We start from the raw sequence: 22,203 nt of genomic DNA on the forward strand, positions 1-22,203 counted from the left end.
GTCTCAGTGTGCTGGACTCACTTGAACTGGTGGTGTTCTCTGGAGCTACGAATCTTGTTGGAGAATCGCTCTGCCAGTTTCTCCAGGCTGCGGGAGTACTCCAGCTGGATCTCAGCCTTGCGACGGAAGAACTCCTGCAGGTCCTGCAGCAGCTGGATACGAGACTCAGACTGCTGTTCCAGGCATTTGAACTGCTCCACCAACTGGTTACGGATTTCTGTGAATCAAAACATAGGACTTTGGCATCAGTCATCATAACAAGTTAATCTTGTGAAACAGGTCAGGGGAATTGGCTGGATTAATGCAGCTACCTGAAAACTGATAGAACATATAGATTACCTTCACAGTTTAAAGGATTTTAATGGCATTGCTGACATATGCATACATTGTCAAAGCATGTGGAAAGTAACAAAGACTACCTGAGAAGAGACTTCACGTATCTACCCAAAACCATTCTGCGGATGTCTGTGGCAGATGTATTTATTTGTATCCTTGGTAGAGTTGAAGATGAGGATCTGTGTCTATGAAGCACATTCCACCAAGCCATTCTGCTTATTATTACACTGCCTAATAAGGAAGTAGGATGAAACCAAAGATTATTGTACCAAAGATTCATCTCTAAATTCGAAATAGATAATTGAGGGCAGTGAAGTCTTATTAAAAGTAGAAGAACCGCACACCTTAGTTGACGAGGTGCTGGCTAAAGGGTACGGAATGGAAACAAAATGAATGAAAAAGCTGCACACTCTAAACTCAAATGCATATAATTTTTTAATAAGACCAACGTTTCGACAGACACCTTCATCAGGGTACAATGAAAAACACAGCAAATCACATGCTTTTATAGGGTGTTGTGGGACACACACAGGTGCTTGTAATATGTCAATCAGAGAGATTATCTAATTGGACAATAAAGGAGTAGTGTGTCAAAATTGGATAGGGAAACAAAATAAAGAATAGATATATACAAACAAGAATACACCAAAGGCCACAATGGCAAGTTGTATCAATAACCAAGAGTAAACCATGTTAAAAATGAATACACAAATCAAATAAATGGTTTCAGATCATAATCAATATTAAGACCTAATGGAGCAAGGGTCCTTAAATTAAAGATCCAAGCTGCCTCTCTTTTTAACAATAAATTGTCGAGGTTGCCTCCTCTCCTAGGAAGGGTGACATGTTCAATGCCTGTATAGCGGAGAGATGCAATAGAATGATTCATCTCAATGAAATGAGAAGCAACAGGGTACGTCGTGTTTTTACACCTAATGGTGCTACGATGTTCTGAGATACGAACCTTTAATTCTCTTTTGGTTTTGCCCACGTAGTGCTTACCACAGGGACACGTTAACAAATAAATGACAGCCTTAGTAGCGCACATGATTACACCTTTTATAGGGATAGGTTTTCCTGTTTGGGGATGTTTAAAAGATGTATACTTATAGGTTCCATTACATTGAGCGCAGGCATTGCATTTGTAGTTTCCATCAGGTAAAGGAGCCAACAGTCGTTGACCATGGGTAGTTAGAGAAGGTAAATCGGAGTGTCCTAATTGATCTCTGAGGTTTCGACCATGAGAAAATACCACCAGGGGAGGGTCCTGAAACATCTTACTAATAGCTGTATCTGATTGGAGGATGTGCCAGTGTTTCTGAACACTTTACTTAATTCGTTCAGAGCATTTGGAGTAGCGTGTGGTTAAAACACAAGAATGTTTCTTTTTATGAGGCTGTCTTAGAAAGAGATCAGTTCTAGGTTTCTTTTGTATTTTCTCCACAGCCCTACTAATTTGGTTGTTGCTGTACGCTCTTTCTTTAAATTTGAGTCATGTTTTGAGCTGTTTTTCAGTGGAAGAGGATGATAGCTGTCTGCTCTTAGTAAACTATTGCGATCTGTGGGTTTCTTATAGAGATCAGTAAATAGTATATTGTCCTCACAGATAATTAAAAGAGCGAGAAAACTGATTTGTCTTGTGTTAAATTGCATGGTGAATCTCAGATCAGTAGAATAAAAGTTTAGGAAGGCATGGAACGCCTTTAATGTTTCAACATCACCTTTCCACAACACGAAGATATCATCGATATAACGTTTCCACATAATGATATTAGACAGAAAGGGATTTTTTGAGGGATTTAAAATGAATCGTTCTTCCATGTAGCCCACAAACAAATTAGCATAATTAGGAGCCATAGGAGATCCCATAGAGAGCCGCTGCTCCTCCACATCGAGAGGGGTCAGCTGAGGTGGCTTGGGCATCTGTTTCGGATGCCTCCGTAATGCCTTCCTGGGAAGGTGTTCCGGCCCCGACCCACCGGGAGGAGACCCCGGGGAAGACCTAGGACACGCTGGAGGGACTGTCTCCCGGCTGGCCTGGGAACGCCTCGGTGTCCCCCCGGAAGAGCTGGAGGAAGTGTCTGGGGAGAGGGAAGTCTGGGCATCTCTGCTTAGACTGCTGCCCCCGCGACCCGGCCCCGGATGAAGCGGATGAAGATGTATGTATGTATATATGTATGTATGTATGTATGTATGTAGGAGATCCCATAGCAGTGCCCTTTGTCTGAAGAAAAAAATCATTTTGGAACATGAAAAAGTTGTGTGTGAGCACTATCTCGGCCAGGGTTACAATACATGCACTCGAAGGTCGTAAAAGAGGGTTGCGTTGCGAGAGAAAATGTTCCATAGCTTCAATTCCACCAACATGTGAAATATTAGTGTAGACTGACTCAACATCAAACTTGACCAATAACGTGTTCTCGGGAAGGGGATCGAGAGATTCGATTACAGTAATCATGCTGCCAGTATCCTTAACAAAGGAGGGTAACTGTTCAGCAATAGGTCTCATAAAATAATCGACAAAGGTGGATAATGGTGCGTTTATCGCATCAATGCCTGCTACAATAGGACGTCCTGGTGGTTAAAGTCTTATTAACACACAAGTGAAGTCTTATTAACACACAACATTTCTACTTCTGTAAACTGAGGTGGTTGTTTTCCTCAAATCATTGCCAGTTGGCTGGATTTTTCTTTTCTTCTCTTGCACACCTAACAACCATGAAATGTCAATTTTTCAAGCAATTCATGGTGTTAACATAGAGGTTAAACAATTTTTTTTACTCTCTAGCATCCCTTTAGCAAAACTGAAAAAATAAACACCATACATCTTGTCTAAAAGAATGGAAGGTTAATGTTGGTCCCTGATTTGGTATTGTAGCAGCCTCATCTGTTTCCCAACAGACTTGGCTTTCCTTGGTTGCACCCAGGGCCAATGAGAGTGAGAAAAACAGTGACATATGTGTAGGGTCTCCATTTTGTGCACATACTGGTGCATGCAAGCAATATCTTATAGGCCAAATACTAACATATATGGATAAATGAATAAAATGTCAACACAACCAGGCCTTGCTTTTAACTTACAACTAAAAAAATATACTAACTCCCCCTCGTAACATATTCTATTACCTTAATGCTCGTTCCAATCCAAGATGACCTCAATTTGTAATACAACAATGAATGTAACAATTACAATCTAGTTTGACAATCTATTTTGTAAACTTTAAAATGATAACAAAGTAAATTGTTGCTTTTTGGTGGTGGAGACATTAACTCCTCATTGTAGGGTTGGGCATGCATGATCAGTTGACATTAAGCACCTCTATCACCTAAATGTTTTGGGGTTTCAGGTCCAAGAAAATGCCCAAACATGAACGGCTTCTTTAATTTGGTGTTATGGCTCCAGAGCTGACTCGAGCTACATGAGCTGTGTGAGAACGAGCTTCAGGAATTCCTACAGCAGTGGCTCTATGATCAAACTTTCATCAACGTTTAGGTGATTCATATTCTGGTCTGGGCATAATCCTGTATCAGAAACAGTCAGCTATGAGGGAAACCTGACCCTGGTAGTCTTACTGCAGATCATCAATGCTGGAGGGTACCCAAGAGAGAAACCTGAGTCTCCAGCAGCTTTTGTAGGGTTGTCATTGAGATCCAACTCTTTTACTGGTCTAAGTATAAAGACTGGCCTATTTTACAGAGAAAAACAGCAAATCACAGATTCCTCTTCCTGAAGAATCTGCTTAAGGGCTACTATAAACCAGAGGAATTACAGGGAAATAATATATTCTGCCACACCAGTTTGGGACCTGTGGTTCCTCCCCTGTGCTAATGTGATAACTATATTCTGGTAGATGAAAAGGCTTTTCCAAAAGACATTTTAATATAATGTTCACTTAAAGGAGCTCATTCCTACCTGGCAGAATACATTATGATCATAAGTGTAGTGTTGATTTATTTATCAAACACTGCAATCCCGTATGCACTAAGCTACAGAAACCCTGATAAACAAACAAGTCTCTTGTTGGTGTGCACTTAAATTAAAGGATGTGCAGACGGGAAAATATATATTATAATTTTTTCACAGACCGGAAAAGTTCCTCCAAGTGGGCTTTAGGCACTGTTGTTGACATGGAACATCCACTTTTTTTTCTATGAAAATGGTATGCTTTTGAGTGTGAAATAAAGGGGAAACATGAGACCTGGAGAAAGAAATATATATATACTGAATGAGATAATGTTTTGTTCATATTGCCCAGCCCTTGATACATGATAACTTTTGTATGCATGACATCATCTTGCACTGCTTAATGTCCGCACTGAGTCTGTTTGGTGGAAACAACCCACTGTTGGGAAAATGTGAATATTTTCTTCATGCAGATTTTATAATATTCTCAAGGAACACTGTCGACATACTGTTGGAAACCTAGTTATTATGACTTCCTGAGCTCTAGGAAAGGTCAAAACTATGAGAGATTCCTCTGAAGTTGCTTTGTCATGGAACATCCGACATAACACTGGCCATGGGGGCTACATTCTACACAGAGCCATCACAGCAATGACAAAAGACCATGTTTCCAAGCTATGGAGGGTGTAATTCTGTCAGCCAAGCCCTTCCCATGGATATATATACAGTCGGTGAGTTAGTGAAGGGAAGCAACTGGAGCAGGGGTGTTGTGCAGGGTAGCGTTTTTGTCCCTGTGATGTTGTGCCGCCTGGCCCCAGCCCCAAGCGACATGCTACAATCTGTGGTTAACCACTGTCCCAGCCCTTCTCTTAAGCCTGGGGCCTCCCTCGCTCCACTTTTCCCTCCCAGTTTCTGTGGGTTAAGCCTGTAAGGGCCTTCAGAGATGTCCTTTATATCTAACAAGGGTGATGCATTTCTACTACTACAACACTCACATTCCAATTCCTATTTCCAGGGACTGAATGACAGACTAGTTTTTCCCATTTCTTGGAAAATGTTTACTATCGTTTTCTCTTTTTCTATTTCAGCATGTAGTTTATCCATTGGCAAAACAATGGGAGCTAGGCAACACATCCAAGAGATATCTGAGATGATTTACAAGAATGGCAGGAAGGATTTATTTTCCTCTGTGAACCACCAGATGCAGTGGTGGATTTGACAGAAACTTTGAAAAATAGGTCACGTGCACAAGAAGCGTGTCCTCGCCTCTTAGAAACCATGAGCAATCGAATAATTATTCCCAGGATTCCAGATTCCATGCTCTTCGCCTCTTTGAAGCGTCTGATCTCTCAGTGGTTCTTTTTAATCAGTGAAGAGGAGAAAGGAGGTGGATTTAGGTCTGCAGTAACAGACAAAGCTTTGCCCACCAAAACAAGATTGGTGCATGACATTATTGAAAGTGACATTTTCAAAACTGAACCTCAAAAAATTAGACACTTTGTGTGATTACTGGCCATTGATATATTCATTTAGAAAACTGCAATTATACAAATAAAAATAAAGGATCTCAAACTGCATTTGGATGTATTATAAGTGACTAATTCAAATTTCTGGGAAAAGAGGGGGTGGGATTAAGTTAATTCAAATCTCAAAATAAAAGCTTTACTAATTAGATCTAAGCTATACGCAGACATTAATTGAGGCTAGTATTTTCTTGCCTTTCATGCTAATGTTTGATTAGGCAATGCTGCAATTACACACTGTATAGCAGCAACTCAGCATGTCCTCTTTCCCTCTTTTCCCCCCACAAGAATGTGTTTTGTCATTAGGGTGAGAACTTCAGTCAAAAGAAATAAGGTGAAGGGAAATTGGGGATCCCTCATCACTACTTCCACCCCCATAACAAACCACAGGGACACACTGAGTTCCTCATTTGAGGGATGTATACAACCTTTCAATTAGGCAATGAGGATGGGGAAAGAAATATATTTATGAGGCAATTCTAACACAGTTACACAACTGCAAGAGAAGAAATCCGCTAAATAGCTCACGCACCTCAGAGGAGTAGAAATCTATAAATAGAATAATAAAATCTATTTAGAGACCAACTTTTTGAACCATTTATTTAACTTCCCTTTAGTCACATGCATCATTAACAGGTGTTGACTATCAATGAAATATACTTTTTCACCTACAGGCCAATTCACAGTGCTGTTGAGTATTTGTATTGGATTCATTTAGTAGAAATTACAACAATGTTTTTTAAAAAGTTTCCCTATTTCAGGGAACTGAAAGTATTGGGCCAGTATAATGTAATGTCCAAATTAAGCATTTAGTATTTAGCCTTATATCCTTGCGATAACTGCCTGAAATCTGCGATCAACTAACCCTACCACACGCAAGTCATTTTCCCTTACTCAAACATGACTTGAGGGCAGATCTGCCCTGAAGGCAGACATTAGTGTGATTGGTTTACTCAATGAAGAGGTGCAGAACTTGTCTGTGAAACAAGCTGAGTGCTCTTAGATATTTTACCATGGTTAGTGCTTGTCCTGACCCAAAACACTTACCCTAACCGTTTAAGAATTAAAATTAAACTATCACATTCATTTCCATTTTTAGGGCAGATCTGCCTCCAGGACATTCTTGAGTAAGTAAAATATATTCTCTGGTGATACTCTGTCAAGTCTGTACTGAATCCATCTTTAGTTGTTGTAAGTTTTAAGGTCTTTTTGCCAGAAATATAATCTTCACCAAATGGAAGACATGTTTAATTGAATTTAAAATCTGGGACCAATTTACTAGGCCAATCGAAAAGACTCTACTTTTTGGCTCTGAAAAACTTATCGTTTGGTAGAATGTTTGGGGTCATTGTTTTGCTATATGATAATGTGACATCCAATAGGTTTGGAGACATTTACTTGAATTGTCTCAACTGTACATAACATATTTTTTAAGAACTCTGCAGGCTCTTTTGAGTACTGTAACCTGGCCATTATGTTTTTAAAGCTAATTAGAGGTGTAGAAGTGTAGACTATTCTTCTGCCAATTTGCTTGGAGGTTTTGCTTGACCTACCAGAGTGCTTTTCCGAATTCATTCAATGGTTTCCTTGACTTTCACTTACATCATTTTGTTCATCTTGTTGACAAACCACATTAACTAGCTCTTAAGGCAAATGCAAAACCTAGAATCAAAACTAGACATTGACACTTCTCTTCTGCCTGCGTAAAAGATGTCACAAAATGCACCTGATTAACCAAACATCTATCAACTTGATTGTCCAAAGACTTTTGATGCCTTGAAATAGGGTTAATGTTAAATTCCAATGGAGGGCCAGAATAAAAATAGTATGAAAATGAAGTTAATAATTACTCTGGATAAGACTGTCTATTAAATTAATTAACTGAAATTGTATGTATAAAGTGTGGTAATTTTAATACTTTGAAACCAATGCACAGAATTACACTAAAAAAAGATTTGACCAATCCTTATCAGAAGGAATTCTATAAAAAATTGTATCAGCAAAATGCCTGCAATTAATGACAATATATTTTGTTGGTTTGCAACAATTTTTTAGAGAAGTAAATGTTATACACTGTCTCAGTTTGATACCAGAGAAAAATATATAATTCAGCACAAATACCTTTTAGTAAAAATAAAAGAATTGAAGGAGCGCTGATTGCTTAATGTAGATATAATGTGGTCTGTATCCACCATTGATAATGCAAGCATATTACACAATATACTCACGTTCAGAAATCAGCACAGTTAATTATTTTAACAAAGAGTGTCAAGAAAACCTATTCATTTTTAGCTCTCCGTGTTTATTTAAATCCATATAGCTATATGGCTTAACTATCAGGCTTCCTTCTACACAGCGGCAATTGATAAAACAATTGTGCCAAAACAATCCAGTAATTGCCACACTTTATAAAGAATGCAACTTTTCCCGGCAAGCCAAAGTGATGAGGCAGAATTACGGTCTTGCTCTGAACGCTATTGGAAGCTTCATTCATTATGCAGTTAAACATGCAGACAGATGGGCCTTTGTAGAGAGGCATCAATCCACAAGCACTTGTTTATCCCCGAACAGTCTCCTCTGTATTGATGAAACTGTACATCTGTGTGGCTGTAACTCGTCTGTGTGTACAGTGAAAAGGTCTGCAACAGAGAACACAATACGTACAGCACTGTAGAGAGGATTTTCCAAATGGAATTATGAAAGCCTATTCAATTGTCCTATGTGCACGCTAGGGCCGTATCTAGCACTCCAGAAATACTTAGGTCATGAGTCGCAGACCCTCAAGACAGAGTTTTATAATCAGTTTGAAAGTATGTAAGTTGAAAACATTATTTCTTTATGAAACATTATCTATGATGCTTTATAGTCTTTATGATTCAAATGTTACATTTAAAAACTGAAAAATCAGATTCTGCTGTGAGATTGTATAACTTTTCAAGGAGGATATATAGCTAAGTAATTAATATCTGTTCTATAAACATATCAACATTTTCAAAATGCCTAAATGCTGTAAACACACAAGCATACTGATGTTTCATATCTATGGCACACATTGTCTATAAAGCCCTTTTTCACTCATTCCCACACAATCTGACCTCTCTGTTAACATATAAAAGCAGTTCCTACCAAACGAGGTCATTGTGTGTACAAATCCTACAGGTCCCTTTAGTTCCTACTGATCTTCTTTGACAATTTCTGCTATTTCTCTCAATTCCATAACCTCCACTTTTTGACTCTCCAGTAGCTCATGCCTTCCCAATGTTTGGGCATATTGTAACATTTTCTTCTGTGTAAGTCTAGAATCCCTAAATTAATATAGTTTAAATAAATCAAAGTCATACATAAAATAACATGCTACCCTTGTATTTTAATGGCATACAGGCATGGGCTTAGGAGGGTGGGGGGGAACATGTCCTCCAAATAACAGAAGCAGGTAAATTAGTACCCTCAAAAAACAGTATGGAGCAAGAGCATACCCAAATTGGATTCTCTTGAACTCGTATGCAATCGGCTGAAAGTAAAAGCAAAGAAACATTCTGTGAAGCTGAGCCACCGGCACATGAAAGTATGCATCCTTCAGGTCCACGCTCATACAGAAATCGTTTGGCTGAACGCACGCCAGCAAACATTTTGTGGTGAGGATTCGGAAGAACCGTTGGCTATGCTTCTGTTGAGGATGCGTGGATCCAAAAACAGCCTCACTCCCCTCCCCCCGCACCAAAAGGTAAAGGGAACACAACCCCTCCTTCTCTCCCGCTGCACCAAAAGGTAAAGGGAACACAACCCCTCCAGCAACCTTCGCCACATTTCCACTTGCGATGCGGAAAGAGAGGGAGCGCATTCCTCTGAGGTGCGTGAGCTAGAAAAACCCTGTGCTCTTCTACAGCCCTTGCCACCGCTGTCCGCCGTACATGAGACCCAGTTGGGTTCAGAGAGGAGCAGAACATTGGCCACAACTGTCACAGCAGTAACGTCAGTAACCGATTCCGCTGAGGCCATGGGCCAACAGGATGGAGGAAGTTGTATGTAACCATAGGAAATCAACTGCTCTGCACGACCTGGCGTTATCGGCAATGGGCAGCATGTCTGACACACAGGCTGAGTAGAATGAACCCTTGGTTAATGGCGCCTCAAACAACTCGGCATTACTGTCAATGGACTGCGTGCAGAGCGAGCTGAAGAAAGTCAGCTATAACCCATTGGTTACCAACGACACTGACAGCTCGTCGATGTAACCAATGCCCCTCATGCCGGGCAGTGGTAGAACCTCTGGCACCAGGTGGGAGGCTGAGGCGATCATGCGGACCCAAAACTCACGTGATGAGCAACATTCCTGCTATAGCCCAGTAAGCACAGCGCTTGCTGTTTTGCTGGTTTCACCTCAGAAGCCAAACACATGCTATCCCAACCTGCTATGATTGAAAGGCCATGCGGGGAGGCGGCCTCAGACTGAGTACACAGGACATGACAACACACTTAGCCACACACTTAGACAGGGCTGAACGGATGACGGATTTATTGGAAACAGGCCTTTTTTACAGGAAGTAAGCTGAAAATGTAGTCTTTATTGAATCAACAAAAACACCAGTTGCTTCCCTCACTTGGTGTCGGGGGAGAACGGGATTCTCTCACCCCCAGCAGCCATCGTGGCAACCACGGGCAGAGCCACCATGGCGCCGCCACCTGTCATCCAGCCCATCATCTGGCAGAAGAACCTAGTCGGGCTGAAGAGGGCGCATGCTTTCAAAAAGGCTGCTGTTGACGGGGGAAGGGAAGGTGTCTGGTGAGAGTCTTCGTCTCCTCCTTCACAAGGCGAGCAACACCATCAGATACCACCGCTCCAAACAGCTACCAATCAGAGAGCGGGGCATTCAGGAAGGTGGGGCTTCTCCACATCCTATAGGACTTGGAGGGACAGCCACAGGTGCCTTGGTGTAATCACGCTGTAAGCCATCACACCTGGGCGGCCAGAGAGTACGCTTTTTCAGCAAACTGAGAAGTTACCCAATCCTGGTGAGATGGCAGGAATGGCTTCTTGGTCACTGACCAAGCGCCGGTTTCCGGGAAGCAGCTTCTAACCCAGGGATACCCGTGGCCACCGCCTTCTCCCTACCTTTCACCGCGACCGGCAGCTGAAGGTGGACGTCCCCAGTGCCTTCCCCAAAGCTCTCCAATAAAGGCGTGGTGGGTGCCGGAGGATTCTTCACCGTCTGCGTTTTGGCATAAAACCCGCACTCCCACAATCTATTCAATCTAGTGGAGAGGAATCTAGTCGTAGCGTACCGCACGATTCCACCGAAATCACAGTGGAGAAAGACCAGTCTTGTGGAGAGAGCAGAGGTCACAGAGCTTGTGTCCTCATCACCCACAGACTCAGCAGGGAACACACTCTCCGCCAACTCCAAAGGAGGGCGAGGGGGTCCGTCAATCTGGGTCAGTGGAAGAGAAAACCCAGCGGGGCTCTCTCCCGCGTCCACGTCAGAATCGTCACCCTCAGACTGGTACATCCATAGTGGCATCGGGATCCGAAGCGCTAATGGAGACGGCGCCGTTGGTGTAGGAGGACTCCAGTAAACGCTGACGCTGCACCTCCACGGAGGGAGGCGCAACTAGGAGCGTCACTGAGCGCCTCGTTGGCGTGGCGGGAAACCAGATACGCCACACAGCAGTCATGAGGCAAGTCATCCGGTGCCAGATGGTCGTATCAGCGAAGGGAGCCTTGAAGAAATGTCCGTTCTGTTGGGAATGGACATTTCCATTGCCATTCTTCCTGATCTCAAGGTAAGTCTTCAAAAACACACAGCAGTCAGTTGAAGTATAAGGGAGGACCACCGGTGGGGTTGCTTGTCTAATTTATACTCTGCTGCACTTTCATTGGCTGACGCTGAGTGCATCCATTCCGATTCTGAGGGTGGGTGCCACTAGGGTAAACCATAGGGTAAAGCACTACGAGCAGAGCTAGATTCGGCAAAACACAAAATATTACCAGCGTTTTTTAATTGATATCTAGAGATGAATGACATTTAGCTTGTTACACAACTGTTATTGACAAATATCTAAACATCTTACATTTCTCTAGCTATGTACCATGCTTTTTTATCAGATGTTTTTGACCAATTTTTACGCAACTTCTCCTCTCTGCAGCTACTACGCTTTGTCACTCGGAGCATCACTAACAAAGGACTTGCGCACCAACGTTTTCGCTTCAGGAAAGATTTCATGAAACCAAAATCACTGCCTGTCTGCCTGGCTCCACTTGACAACACAGTCATCTTGATGGCAATTCATGCAAGCAGGCGGGGATCTTGAATTCAACAAAATCTTAGCTTTAGGATTTATTTTTCACAGTTCACTACTTTTATTCTCAATGATAGGACATGACATCGGTGCATTGAATGGTATATTCGCACCAGTGTGCATGTCAGAAAACTCTTTCTAATGTATAACGTTTCATTTATCTAACAGATGACCTCTCCCCAATGCCATAGGAAGCACATAAGCTTTCATTGACCACACCTTGCCTCTCTTTATACCCATATCTTACCTCATGTGAGATCTTTAAGAATCATATTTTTGGGTTTGGCAAGAATGTGTATCTAATCCCTACCAAATGAATGCCTCTACCTAAAGAGTCTGTAACTTTGCATTTGCTTTGTTCCACTCTCACAGGTCAATTAGCAGCTATCTGTGTATACATTTATTTTATCATTATCTGCAGCCTTAGAGGTCCTAGCTCTTTAACCAGCCCTGTAAGAGCAGACAAGACACCAAAGATAAGGAGGAACCACTCCCATATATCATCATCACTGCCTAGCCTTCACCACCAGCACTTTAAGTAGGATCACTAAACTGGAACAGGACAGGAATTATAAAGTCGGTCTGTTAGTCGCAGCAGAGACCAGGATGACCCCCTACAACAATGACAGGATGTATGAGATCCATGAACCTTGACCTCTGCACACACAGAATTCCATAATGGCTGGGCATCGTGGAAATATGTTTTGAGCGTATCTGCAGCTGGTCCAGTAAACATGGGAAATGAATAGTTATACCAACCCAAGTACAGGTTAGAGAGAGGACCAACTCCACATCATGTCTCCCACAAGATATTAATCTCACTTAACGTGAGAGGTTTCATCTTCCTCTGGTTCCCTACAGAAAATGGAGAAAATGTACCATAGCTGCAGTGCAGGCATGCAGCACCAGGCATGTTTTTCAGGGGGAATTTCAACCAAGGCTTTAACAAGTGTATACAGGCGATTTTAAACAAAGATTAATCCAAAATGTAAGTCATAATTTTGTAATAATCCATACTGTTCATAAAGTGTTCATTTTACCATTGTATACTGCAGAAAGAAAGTGACAGAATTCTGGCAATCATAGAGTAGGTGGCCAAGCCTCAAAACAACATTTCAATCATTTTCCATGGCTTTCAGAAACATAACTTTGAGCTTGTTTTTATACAAACAGCTGTCCCCCAGTGTTGGTTATAAAGATGAGACGCTAAAGTGGTATTTCACCCTGGTGGCCACTAAGTTGTTTAGTATCATGTTTGAGAGATTAAATCAGTGAGATTTGATTCACACAGAACAAGCTCAGGAAAGGGATTTGCCTGCTAAACTATCCAGTCTTTTAAGTCAGAATGTGTACTGAAGGGAGATCTGAAATAATAGTCTAGTCACGCTTTGTTCCATTGCGCAAAGCATCCATGTTATACTGATCCCAAATATATACTGTACCATTCAAACAAAATTACACACCTACTAATACAGTTGTCTTGTGACAAGGTAAGGTTGGTATACTGACATCTTTAACACCTCACTGGAGACATTCTGCATCCCGGCCTGTTTCATATCCTCCATCATCATCCCAGTTCCCAAGAAGTCAAGGATCACAGGACTTAATGACTACAGACCCGTCGCCCTGACCTCGGTGGTTATAAAGTAATTTGAGCGCCTTGTGCTGTCCCACCTCAAGACCATCGCTGACCCTCTACTAGACCCATTGCAGTTTTCCTACAGAGCCAACAGGTCTGTGGACGACGTGGTTAACACGACTCTTCACTTCATCCTCCAGCATCTGGACTCCCCTGGAACCTATGCCAGAATCCTGTTTGTGGACTTCAGTTCCGCATTCAACACCATAATTTCCACTTTGCTTCAAGGCAAGCTCTCCCAACTTGCCCGAGTACACATGCAAGTGGATCACAGCATTCCTGTCCAACATGAGGTAGCATGTGAGGCTGGGGAAACACTTGTCTGACCCCCTGACCATCAGCACTGGCTCCCCTCAAGGCTGCATCCTGTCCCACCTACTCTTCTCCCTGTACACCAACAGCTGCACCTGCAGTCACCACTCTGTCAAACTCCTGAAGTTTGCCGATGACACCACCCTCATGTGACTTATTTCTGATGGAGACCGCCTACAGGTGGGAGATTGATCATCTGGTGTCCTGGTGCAATCAAAAAAACTTGGAGCTCAACGCCCTGAAGACCGTGGAGATGATAGTGGACTTCAGGAGAAGCCCAGCTGCCCTTCCCTGATTCCCCTGTGTGGCTTCCCAGTCAACTCTGTGGAGTCCTTTTGCTTTCTGGGCACCACCATTGCCCAGGACCTCAAGTGGGATCTGAACATCACATCTCTTACAAAGAAAGCTCAGCAGAGGATGTACTTCGTGCGGCATCTGAATAAACGTTCAACCTGCCAACAGCTATGATGGTGATTTCTACACTGCCATCACAGAGTCCATCCTGACCTCCTCCATCACCGTCTGGTATGGTGCATCATCCGCTCAGCAGAGAAGGTGATTGGATGCAATCTGCCATCTCTACATGACTTACCCACCTCCAATCGAGCGGTTGGGGATTGGGGCTGATCCCTCTCACCCTGGAAATTGACTATTCAATGCTCTCCCCTCCCCTCTGGCAAGGCTGAGGACTATCAAGACCAAAACCTCTCGCCACAAGAACAGTTTCTTTCCTACAGCAGTAAGCCTCATGAACATGCCCGCAGAACCCAACAAACTATAGCCCGCTCCCCACATACACACACAACCCCTCAACTAGACAAATCTATAACCCCTCCCCACATATACATACAACCCTCAACTGGACAAATCTATAACCCCTCCCCACATATACATACAACCCTCAACTGGACAAATCTATAACCCCTCCCCACATACACACACAACCCTCAACTGGACAAATCTATAACCCCGCCCCGCATACACACACAACCCTCAACTGGACAAATCTATAACCCCGCCCCGCATACACACACAACCCTCAACTGGACAAATCTATAACCCCTCCCCACATACACACACAACCCTCAACTGGACAAATCTATAACCCCGCCCCGCATACACACACAACCCTCAACTGGACAAATCTATAACCCCTCCCTAAATACACACACAACCCTCTACTGGACAAATCTATAACCCCGCCCCACAAACAAACACAACCCTCAACTGGACAAATCTTACATTTTTTTGGGTAATTTATTCATGCTCAGTGTACTGTTTAATGCTTAGTCCACTGTTCTTATTAGATTTTATTTCCCTTATTTCTTTTGTACAAATTGTTGCACCAACGGGCCAGAACAAATTCCTTGTTTGTTGTTACTGTTGTTACTTGGCAATGAAACTCTTTATGATTCTGATTCTGATCTCTATGCCTTTACTGTGGTACTTATTATGGCAATAATAGTTCAAATAAGAGTGCTAGTGTGCTCAAACAATCAATTGCAATTTGATTTAAAAGCAACAAATACATCACAAATGGGTCCATCCTTAACCCTACAGTCACTAACTTCAAATCGATGATTCTGAGGTGTACCAGGGCACTGCTGATGCAGCAGTTGCCAATAAGAAAGGTCACATAGTGACACCTTTAGGCAAATCAGTTTAAACAGAATTGATTAACCTCCTGTGGCCATATCAGTGTTTCTCTGTTACCACTAAGGACCTCAGCCCCTATTACATGGTGGGGATTGGGGAGAGAGGAGAGGTGGGGAGAGTGGAGAGGCGTGGTGGGGAGAGGGGAGAGAGGCGTGGTGGGGAGAGGGGAGAGAGGCGTGGTGGGGATAGGGGAGAGAGGAGAGGTGGGGAGAGTGGAGAGGCATGGTGGGGAAAGTGGAGAGGTGTGGTGGGGAGAGGGGAGAGGTGTGGTGGGGAGAGTGGAGAGGTATGGTGGGGAGAGGGGAGATGTGTGGTGGGGAGAGGGGAGAGGCGTGGTGAGGAGAGGGGCATGGAGGGGAGAGGGGCCAGTCCAGTGGAACAGACCGCTGTAGCCAGACGGCCCCGCTCATCTTCTACGAGCCACTTACCCACAGACAGAGGAGCCATTGCCCATCATTCCTCTCAACGTTTATCTCACAATGATGCATTAGAAAACGATGTCGACTTCACCCCCTGGCGAAGAGATAAGGGACGGATCTTATGGTCTGTCCACACATTGTGTGACACTAGAGGTGTAGCACTCAAACGCAGCCAAAGTGAATATGAATGAGTCAGAGCATCATGAGAATAAAGGGAAACACAGGAGGTTTATAGGTCAGTGGTTCCCTCTTTTTAAAATAACCGCCACTGCTAAAATGTGATGAGCTGCCACAGAAAAACAATATTCTTATGAAATACTATTTATTTTCCTGGCTGTACACAGTTTACAATCGCACAAGCATCTGAGCAGAGCAACAACGTCCTGCAGCCGACATTCGGAGTACCAAGTGTGGTCAGAGAAACTTAATTGGCTGTGTCTGTGCACGCGCACGTTGGTGTTGAACAGTCAGTTAGTGGCCGTGACATTGATATAAAGCAGGTAGCCATCGTCTGAGTGGCAACTAAAGGTAAGAAGCAAGCTAGCCAACCAAATGTCACAACTCAATAACTACAATCAGTAGAGTAGCGTCATGCTGGAAACATTACAGATTTTGGCAGCAACAATAAGACTTCAGAATTTCGTATTCTGTTAATTTCGTATTGCTGTTAATTTGCTTGTGCTCATTAGCTTTGGAGAGGGATTGTGTTATAATGCCAACCACACAGTATTTTCCATCCTCCCTCTCTAATGTACAAGGGATACTTTTAGCCAAAACATTATTATGTGCTGCACAATTCTGTACTGAGGAGTTTGTAAATGTACAAGTAAAATGTGAAATCTTGGAGCACTTTGTTCTACATCCAGCAAAACTATATTCTGTAACCCGCTTTAATCCCCAATGCAACACACTATACTGTACATGGAAGGAGTATTGCCTCATTAGTTCGTAGCTAGTGGATTTTATTACAGTTGTGCTCACAAGTTTTAATACCCAGGCAGAAACTGTGAAATTATGGAATTGATTTTGAAAATATGACTGATCATGCAAAAAAGCTGTCTTTCATTTAAGGATAGTGATCATATGAAGCCATTTTCTTATCACATAGTTGTTTGGATCCTTTTAAAATCATAATGATAACAGAAATCACCCAAATGGTCCTGATCAAAAGTTTACATACCTTTGAATGTTTGGCCTTGTTACAGACACACAAGGTGACACACAGGTGAAAATGGCAATTAAAGGGGCCACACCTGTGGGTTTTTAAATTGCAATTAGTGTCTGTGTATAAATAGTAAATTAGTTTGTTAGCTCTCATGTGGATGCACTGAGCAGGCTAGATACTGAGCCATGGGGAGCAGAAACGAACTGCCAAAAGACCTGCATAAAGGTAATAGAAAATAAAGATGGAAAAGGATTTAAAATATATCCAAAGCCTTGCAAATGCCAGTCAGTACAGCACGACAATGACCATAAGCACAAGGCCAAGTTGACCCTCCAGTGGTTACAGCAGAAAAAGGTGAAGTTTCTGGAGTGGCCATCACAGTCTCCTGACCTTAATAAACTCTGGGTTAGGGTTAGGGTTCATGCAAGACGACCACAGACTATGCATAACCTTGAGGCATTTTGCCAAGTTGAATGGGCAGCTATACAGCATGCAAGAGTTTTGGGCCTCATAGACAACTATTACAAAAGACTGCATGCTGTCATTGATGCTGAAGGGGGCAATACACAGTATTAAGAACAAAGGGTATGCAGACTTTAGAACAGGTCCATTTTTTTCTTTGTTTCCATATTTCGTTTTTTGATTATGCCATTCTGTTATAACCTACAGAATATGCATCCCATAACAAATACAATATGTGTTTTGCCTGCTCGCTCATGTTTTCTTAACAAATGGTACGTATATTATCAATTCTCAAGGGTATGCAAACTTTTGAGCACAACTGTAGGAATCTGGGAGGTGAACAGTTAAAAAAGTATTGTCAAATAATGTAAAGAAAATAAAGTGGTCAAGCAAGAGAGACTGGTGTACATGGAGGACATTTTAGCGTTTCACGCATCAAGCCTTTTGTGTCGTTGATGCCGGCGTGTCAGCCCACAACCCCCGACTATCGGAGAAAAAACGTAGGGGAAGCACTGTAGGTTCTTGTAACATCTGGATGCAACACATGAAAAATAAACAGCCTCATTAAAGTCCTTGGTAACAATATCTGAGTCCAGCCATACCAGTGTGTCATAATGTACAACGAACAAAGAACACACACACACACAGCAGACAAAAGCATGTGCCCAGACACATTCTGTCCTCTAATCCCCAACACAGCTTTGTGATTTCAGGCCTTTCCACTGCAAAGCAGATACTCTCCTACCACATTAGGTGGTAAATGCACATGCAGGTCAGTTTTGGTCTGACTCCCACACTGTGGCAGTGACCTGAGCATCACACTCAAAGGAAGAATGTCTTATTCTCTTTCTGAACTAATTATATTTCAGTACTGGCATTTGGTAGGTGTGGCAGGCATAACATCTCTATCTGCGCAACCATATCCTTTCTCGAAATTGGTCACTAATCCCTTTTGTAGGGCTTTGTCTATCTGCCCGTCTCTTCTCAGTGCTAGCCCTGTCTGGTCTGGTTGTGTCAAATCAGTCTGTCTGGACGTGTTACGCGTCAGCCTGTCAGTCTGTCTGTCTGCCTGTCAGTCTGTCTCTCTGCCTGTCAGTCTGTCTGTCTGTGACCTATCTGCTCAGTTTCCTGTGGCTGATTCCTCCGGACCACTGCAGCAGAAGCACAGCCAGTAACAGCAGAGGCTGATCAATGGCTGGCTAGGACTCAACTGAGGGTATATCCTAAAGCAAAGAGCGATCTGTCTGTCAGCCTGCGTGTTATCTCTCTCTGGGCATATCCTGCTGGTTTATGGGCATTTCCTTATTAGGAACTTCAATTGAAATGAGTCAGTGCAGTTAAATCGGTGCAGTTAACACAGGGAAGGAACATTCCCAGTAAGTTCATGGGTTTGAATAAACTAGTGTCACATGCTAATTGATAAAGACACCCTATATCTACATGCATGGTGTAGAGTAGATTTGCCAATCATAATATTTTGTTTGAGGGAGAACTATTTTATAGGTGATACATTCATTTTCAATTGTTGCTCTTTATATCTCGATTTTCTCAGAAACTCACCTATGAAGTGGAACATTGTGACACATCTTAAGGGAAGGAATCATATGGAGGAAAACAAATAGGACCTTTACACTGTAAATGTCATGTCCAGACAGACCCTCTTTCTGTATCTCTCTCTCTCTCTCTCTCTCTCTCATTCTTCCTCACCATTGACTTTCCCTCCTTTCCAAACATCATCATTATAATGTCAGCATGCTACACAGGGTTGAAGCTTCAGGGAAGCAAGGACCATGGCGCACCAGACACACCCTTTCACAACATCAGCCATCAATCACATCTGTAACCATGGATCTGCTGCCATGGAGGACCATGGAGAATAGGCTGCGTGGTGTCTCCATAGCAACGCGGGTGTGCACCAGTCCCTATGGAGCAGTTGATTGGAAAAGAGCAAGGTAGGGGGCGGGGTTGGTTTGGGGAGTGGAAAGGCATGTGCAGTTTCACTCCTTGTTGGATGAATTAAATAATGTCTATATGAATTGTAACCTTGTGTTATTCCTTTAATGGCTTCATACCTCCCATTTAGTAAACATTAACATCTTAGAGAGTGATTCCGATTTTATTTTAAATTAAGATTAATGAAATGTAAGAAATAGACTTCCCTATAGAATAAAATCATATTTTCTAACATATAGTCCATCAAATATGAACTTGTAGCAAACAAACCATCGCATAAGGAAAGAAAAAATCAGAAGTATCTGGTTATTTTGGTGAGACATGAGGTGTTATATTTAACTAAATTGCCAATGTTTTTGAAACACTTTGGTGCTTTCATGTTTTGATATTATGATAATTGCATAATAAAGTTCTCAAATAAATGATTTGCACGTCCTATGAATATATAGTAGGCATAAATCAATGCATGTCCATTCAATGACTCTCTAGCCAAGTAGCTCTTTTGAAGGTACCTCCCCTTAAATAATTTCGACTGCCCCCGAGAACACCATAAATGTAGCCTTAGGCAGTCTGGTGGTGTAGGCCACTGCTTTCGGTTTTCACTCCAGCCACTGCTCTTTCGATAACGCTCACTCTTTTCCCACTATCTCAGTCTAATAGACTTATTCAAAAAAGAAAATAATAAAAGTTCACTGTGGCTGCAACATAATTGATGTCATCTAGACTATTAGACACAATGCCAATAAGCACCCAATCACATGAACATCAACTTCCTGAATAATTACAGATTGGACCAACACATTTATTTTTCAATAGAGGAAAGATTAGATTTTTTTTCTTTGCCGTCTTGGATCAGCTGATTTTAAAAACAATATTTGTCATCTACCATCAAATACATTACATTACCTGCCATCTTAATGATCAAGATTGCAAGGCAGGCTGTTTGATTTTTTACATCTAGCCATTATGGTATTGTTGCTGTATGGTAAGAAATGAAGCCAAAGGGATCCCCTGCCAGATAAACGCTCATCCACCACAGTTAGACAGACAGTTTCCAGAGGCCAAGGTCACCTGCTGTCTGCGTAAGCTGAAACCACACAGAGACCTATGTATTCTGCGAGTATACAATACCAACACAACTGAGTTAGACACGTGAGTGAGACAGGTGAGGCAACGAGAGCGCTCAGACTGTGACCAACTCGAGGCTACAGTCTCTGGAAAGCCCAAGGCAAGCATGCTCTCAAAATATAACTGAATTTCTAGGATTGTTCCTTAAGATGGCACCCAGCGCCTCCAAACCAAGAATGTCTAGTAGTTTACTTCAAACACCATTTCTGTTCCATACAAGCATGCTGATCTAAAAGCCCCTGCACAGTCAACAGATTATTTTCATTTCACTCTATCCTCTTTTGTTAAGGAACATAACTGCCTCACCTAGACCGTCATCAATTATTCACCGCAGTCCTTGTCAGTGTTTGCCAGGAGTGACATGGGAGTCAAATCAGAGACAGTGCATTGGTGATGAAAGACCAGGGAATAGAGGTGCAATAATGCCCTGCTGTGCTGGAAGTCCTGGGCTCATGTGAAAAGTGATTAATGTTTATAATTGGAAATGGCCTACTGAGGTCACTGCAGTTTTCCAGTTAAGCTGACCAAATACAGAACCACCAACTGCAGACCGAACACATCCTGACTTCATTTCAGTGATCAGTTCTGTTCTAGAGTGGGACTCAACTGAGGGGTGTAGTGGACAAACTCACCAAACACAAACTAAAGTCTACACCCGTGGGCTTTACCGTCAGCCAGTTCCAGAAATGTAATTTGGTCCCAGACATTAATCTCTGATCCACTTACTGTATGATGTCAAATTGATGTATAAGCAGATGATTTAGTTCTTCAGTAGCTCTTGATCTATCTCGACCGCTAGCAGTACGGCCTCCTATGTTCAATCACAAGAGACAGTTGTGCGTTTATAGCTCTTTAGTAATGTATAATATGGGTCTATGCTGCAACGCTACAGTGGCAGTTGCTGGAAGACCGTTTTTGCTAATAGCAGTCAGTTAATTGGTGTTCTTATTAATGACCAATCTACTGTATAAGTGAATTTGAACCAGTCACTCTTGAAAAATGTATTTATCACAATGAGACAATATGTATAAAAATACAAAAGCAGGACTTTACTGAGCTTCATTGGTGTATAATGTTGTTAATACCAGTGACCAAAATGACCCAGTAGGTCTAGCTAAATGCAGTATGTCATTTTAGGTGTTGACTAGTTGTGTCTTGTTGCAACTAGTTGTCAGAGGCCTTTTCAAGTACTCCTCATAGCTGGCAGTCTCAGTGATGGAGAAGTTAAATCATCCAAAAAGTAGGGAGGCACTGCTGTGTCCTCCATGGAAACTGGTTGGCTGGAACTACTGTGGCTTAAAGACCGTGCCATAACTTCCCCTGCCTGGTCGTGCAACCTGAATACACTTCCCTTTCTGTAATGAGACCACCTTTAATATTAAATCTAAAACCAGCCAGAGCTCTAAAAT

The 22,203-nt window shown here is 42.4% G+C and overlaps 1 protein-coding gene across 3 annotated transcripts in view; it reads right to left on the reverse strand.

Annotated features, from left to right (window-relative positions):
• Positions 1-22,203, reverse strand: part of srgap3 (SLIT-ROBO Rho GTPase activating protein 3) — a 102,712-nt gene that overhangs the window by 67,363 nt on the left and 13,146 nt on the right. For all 3 annotated transcript variants that reach the window (XM_020055785.2, XM_020055784.2, XM_020055786.2), the window contains exon 2: positions 22-217. In XM_020055785.2, coding sequence (XP_019911344.1) covers positions 22-217 — 196 coding nt within the window. The remainder of the gene's footprint in view (positions 1-21; positions 218-22,203) is intronic.

Source organism: Esox lucius, chromosome 17 (assembly GCF_011004845.1).
Source record: "Esox lucius isolate fEsoLuc1 chromosome 17, fEsoLuc1.pri, whole genome shotgun sequence".
In the NCBI taxonomy this organism is placed as follows: Eukaryota; Metazoa; Chordata; class Actinopteri; order Esociformes; family Esocidae; genus Esox; species Esox lucius.